Source organism: Oryzias melastigma, linkage group LG21, assembly GCF_002922805.2.
Source record: "Oryzias melastigma strain HK-1 linkage group LG21, ASM292280v2, whole genome shotgun sequence".
NCBI lineage: Eukaryota > Metazoa > Chordata > Actinopteri > Beloniformes > Adrianichthyidae > Oryzias > Oryzias melastigma.
The window spans coordinates 13,064,005-13,069,054 of record NC_050532.1 but is presented as its reverse complement, the minus strand read 5'-3'; the positions used below and the strand labels follow the sequence as shown (position 1 = coordinate 13,069,054).

Below are 5,050 nucleotides of genomic sequence, written 5' to 3'. Positions count from 1 at the left end.
TAAAAACTACAGGCATGAAGCCCAATGAGGCAAATTGAATTTGTGATATTGGGCTATATAAATAAAATTGAATTGAATTGAATTAAAGCCCACACGGGTTAAAATAGGTTAGGAAATTTGAAACACACAGTGACAGAAAGCCCAACAGACATTAAATGAAGTTTTAAACGGAAAAGTCTAATTTACCTCTGCACTATAGGTCACTGCATGCAGATCGGTACTGTTAGCATCTAATCCTGCCCCACTTCCGTCTTTAGGTTACACTTCCAGGAAGAGCTTTAATTACAGGTTATAAAAAGTCACCTACACAATCTCACATGGTGTCTTCAGGGAAATGAGGAGAGTGTTGAATGGAGTGGTCGGACATCCACCCAGAATGAGAGTCTAATTCCACAGTTATTTAAGTCTAAATAACAACATTCAACAAATGATTTGAGTTTAGCCTTTGTTTTGTTTAAATCCTAGCCTGTTTCCACAGAGCCGACCTTAACAACAGAACCCAAGACGATGAACTCACCGCCTTGTCCTGAGGTCCAGTTTCGCCTCTCGTGATGGCTCCCAGTGAGACCTCTGAGCTAGGTGAATCAGCCGTGTGAGTCTGTCAGCAGCAGCCAGAAGTGACTGACATGGATGTGAGTTTACTACCAAACCAAACCTGACATTAATCCCTTCTAAACCCGGATTAATCCGCCAGCCCCTCCCCCTCAGAAGTCTCCCTTTTCCCCCTTTTGTCTTATTTTGGTATTTTTTAAATATACTTTTCTAATCCAATCGGTGTTTTTCTCATTCCAATTTCTGCTTCTATGCACATTATCTGCTGCTGCTTTTGTGTTGTTTTCTTATTGTACCCTCTCCTGCCTCTCTCACTCATTCTAAGCACTTCAATGGATCACAAAGCCTCTTAACCCTTTCCTTCTTTTAGCCAACCACAAAGACACTCAGAGCAAATGTCCACATTTATCCTCCTGTCTCTGTGAGAGCCATTCTTTATGTAATGGACTTTTAACTCAATACTTAGTAACATATTGAGTCCAAATTGACTTTAAATCTACAAGTGGAGGCTTTCTGCCGTGTCCTAAAGATGGATTAAAACCAAATTTCCTCACTCTGAAAAGGGGAACTAGCAGCAGTCCTCACAAAGACAGGTGAACCAGTGCACAAACACACAGCAGAGCTGACTTTTTTTGTTTGTTTTTAGAGCAGCAGGCAAAAAAAATTGTAAAACAGAAACACTAACAGCACAGTTGTGTGGCGTATTAAATCCCACTGCAACATCTGGATGTTCAAGAGACCAGCTGCTATTCACTGTATGTATACGTTTAATGCATGAGCCACAAGTTGTTTGAAGACAGGTGTCTTTGGGACAAACAGCAACACAACAAGAGGAAACTATGTGAATACATGCAGTGAGTTTCTCATGCAACTGCCTACTTGGGATGTGAGTTTGTTCAAGACCAACGCACAGAACCATCACTAAAATTCTTTGTAAATCTATAGATTTCAAATGTAGGTGGTGTTCAAAAGTCAAATATCTAGGTGGTGTGTAGTCTACTTAAGACACCTGTTAAAGTCACGGCCCGTGGGCCGGATCCGGCCCTCCTGGTATGTCTATCCGGCCCTCCAGATCATTTTATTTTATTGTTATTAATGACCCGATGTTATCTTGAACTCATTTCTAATTTGTATACATTTGACAAAACATATTTTTATAGAGAGTAAAATATTAAAAGTTCTTTAAGGTTTAAGTTGATTTTTTCTTGAATAATATTCCTGCTTTTTTATTATTCATAATTATATTAAAAATTACAGTTTTAAAGTTATGAAAATTCTGCTAGCTTTTTGGACTACTTTGGCATTTAGTAAGATTTTTGTAGGCTATTTTGGAGTTTAGCTAATATTTCAGCAACATGCTAGATGTTTTGGCTGATTTTGGCTTTTCTTTTCAACATTTTTTTAGGCTGTTTTAGAACTAGGCTAATATTTACAAGCTAGCCATTTTGGCTAATTTAGGCTTTTTTCATTTTTTTTAGGATATTTTGAAGTTTAGCTACTTTTTCAGCTACATGCTAGCTGTTTTGGCTAAGCCAAGTTGTTTTTTTAATTTTTATTTTATTTTTTAGTCTTTTAGGCAAAAAATAACAGGTAATGCTATATACAGTATATAGTTCATATATATGTTAAAAAGTTACAGTTTTTAAGTTTTAAAAATGTAGTTTTAGAGTGTTCCATAAATGTTTATCCTGTTCGACCTGCGATCTAAGGTGTGTTTTGGATTTTGGTCCCTTGTATGATTGAGTTTGACACCCCTGATCTAGATATTTATGAAAGTTACTAGTTATGTAGCCACAAATATAATTTACAGACAAAACTGTTCAAATTAAATGTGTTAAACATTGGAACAGGAGACAAGATGACCACGACTATTCTGAGTCAAAAAATGCATCATTTCCACTCAGACACAGGAACATGTAGTCAAATGAAGACTAAAAAAATTGCAATTGTGTAGAATTTTTTCGAAGATTAGAAAAAAAAGAATATTTAATGGCTTTCAAAAAACATCTTAAGACAGGATTATTTTTTAACACATAAGTTATATATATTTGAAATGTATTAGTATTTGAAAACTGAATGATATTATACCAGAATTTTCTCTTTTACTCTGCATGCTGAGTGTATTACTAAATCAACTGCATAACAACAATTAACTGCATAATCTAAAAAAACTAAAGCAAATGAAATATTTTAAAATCGTGTATTAGCTTCATGGATCAGGAAATTAATTAAATTCATATGATCATGAGCTGTTCTTCATTTTTATACAGTTAGACATTGTCTGCATGGTTCATCACATGGGCCTTCAGCTTCACTTGTCACCAACTGTTCTGACAAACACTGCATCCTCAGTGTTAGCATGCTGTTTTCTACATGGAAGTTGATAAATGTTATGCAGTCGGTCAGGCTGATCTCCTCCGTTAGAACTGCACTATCGCTGGTCTGTGATCGGATGGAACTGGATCAACTTCCTGTCCCAGCTTAGGTTTTGACCAGACAACTTCCTGTTTCAACATCCTTAATTTGTTTAGCTTTATCTCAACATAATAATTGAATTGGTTTCATCTTCTGTAGTCTTGCAGACAATACAATGAAATACAAAGAGAATATACAATGAACACACATGTAAAAATTATATTGTTGCTCACATACAAGCTGTAGCAAAAAATAGACGTTAAAGCGTTACAGTTAAGTGACCTGAGTGAACACTCTTTTTTGTCTTTTATAAACAAACATTGCTCTCACAAAAAAAACATTGATAAATGTTGATTTGTTTATTTGCTCATAATGACTTCCATCCAGTCAGACTTGAGTCAGCATTTATTTTGCTCTGAAGTAATGATTTTCAAAAGAGTTTAAGATCATAAGTCTTAAATCCTCCATTTTAGACAGCCTCATACAGAGAAACACATTGAACCAGTCAGTTATGAGAAGGTCTGTAGTTGTGATTAAACATTAACTTTTTCTCCTCATGTGAATCAGAACGAGAATTCGTTTACGAATCTTTGTCAGTTTGAATCCGTACAGTAAAGGATTCATGAGAGGAGGAATAACGACGACCGCGATGGAAACAAAGTTTTGAAAACTTTCCGGAAAATCTTTTGCAGCATATCGCATGTGTAACAAATCTGACACCACAATGACAAAAAATGTGGCCAAGGAAATTAAATTAGGCACACAAGTCTGCATGAACTTTGCTCTGTCTTCTGCAGACTGCAAGCATGTTTTAACTATATATATATACGTCCAGACAACAAAGAACCAGTGCAAAATATAAATGGAGAGGGTGGTAAAGGCATAAATGTTGTTTATGGTGGTGTTTGTTCCTGGACAAGCCAGTTTTACAATCATCCAGTTAACACAAAGAAGTCTCTGTATCTTTGTTTCACAGAACTTCAGTCTGGTTGTGAGGACAATGTTGATAGAGAAGATGCAGAACGGTGTTAACCAAGAAAAACACACCAGCTCAAAGAGCCTCCTCTTAGTCATGATGGTGCGGTACTCCAGCGGCAGACAAATGGCCAGATATCGGTCATAAGCCATAACTGCAAGAATAGACGTGTCGCTGCAGACGTACGAGTACAGCACGAACGCTTGGCAGAGACACTCGCCGTATGAGATGACCTGAGCGGACGACAGCACGTCAGCCAGGAATCGTGGGTAAAAACCAGCCGCTCCATAAAGTCCATTGATGCAGAAAACGCACAGCAAAATATACATGGGCTCATGCAGCCTTTCATCCAAAACAATGGTTAAAACCAGAGAAATGTTGAAAAACACAATCAGAATATAACACATCAAGGAAAGACAAAAGAGAACAGCTCTGTGGTTGACAGTATCGTTGAATGCAGACAGTGTAAAATATTCCATCGTGTTGACTTCTAGCTTGTCATGAGTTGATGGGGACGGGGTAAAGTCATGAGCTGCTCTTCTGCTGAGCAGCCACTGAAGCGTTTTGCTCTGTTCTAACATATATCACCGTCCAGGCTGACAATAACAAAGCCTCCACTGGGAATTCTGATCACGTGCAGATCTTCAAACAGTAATCACTGAAATCCCCCAAAGATTTACAAATGGCGGTCTAACACTCAAAGTTCAGCTTGTTCAACTGAACCTTCTTTAACTTAGATTTCAAATAAAAGGGATGAAATGTCTTTGTTTTAAAGGAATTACACTTGAAATTAAATTATAGTTGAACGTTGTCCTAATTTATCCTAACAGAAACTCAAAAACTGCTTGGAACCTGGTTCATTTGCTGACAGTTGTAGAGTTTTTGTCTATTCACATAGCTTTTGTTGTTAGTTCCATAGCATTTACCAAGGCCACTCGGGGTGTCATGTGCAGTCAAGCAAGCAAAAATAGAAGATCTCGAGTGCTAAGGCCAGGAGAAAGGCTTTATATCACGTGTGTAATCTTTACGATGAGAGACATACAAGCGACTGGAACATAACTCATGGTAGTGGAGGAATACCCAGAGCTTCTTTTGAAGCAAAGATCT

The 5,050-nt window shown here is 37.3% G+C and overlaps 1 protein-coding gene across 1 annotated transcript; it reads right to left on the bottom strand.

Moving 5' to 3' along the window:
* Window positions 1-3,507: 3,507 nt before the first annotated feature.
* LOC112137946 (olfactory receptor 1D2-like) lies at window positions 3,508-4,694 on the bottom strand. The gene has a single exon (XM_024260465.2). The coding sequence runs from the start codon at window positions 4,522-4,524 to the stop codon at window positions 3,508-3,510; it is 1,017 nt and encodes a 338-aa protein (XP_024116233.2). The 5' UTR covers window positions 4,525-4,694.
* Between the last annotated feature and the right edge of the window lie 356 nt (window positions 4,695-5,050).

What these genes read in the sequence shown, in the direction of transcription:
- LOC112137946 (XM_024260465.2), bottom strand. Translation starts at nt 4,524, where the DNA reads ATGTTAGAACAGAGCAAAACGCTTCAGTGGCTGCTCAGCAGAAGAGCA.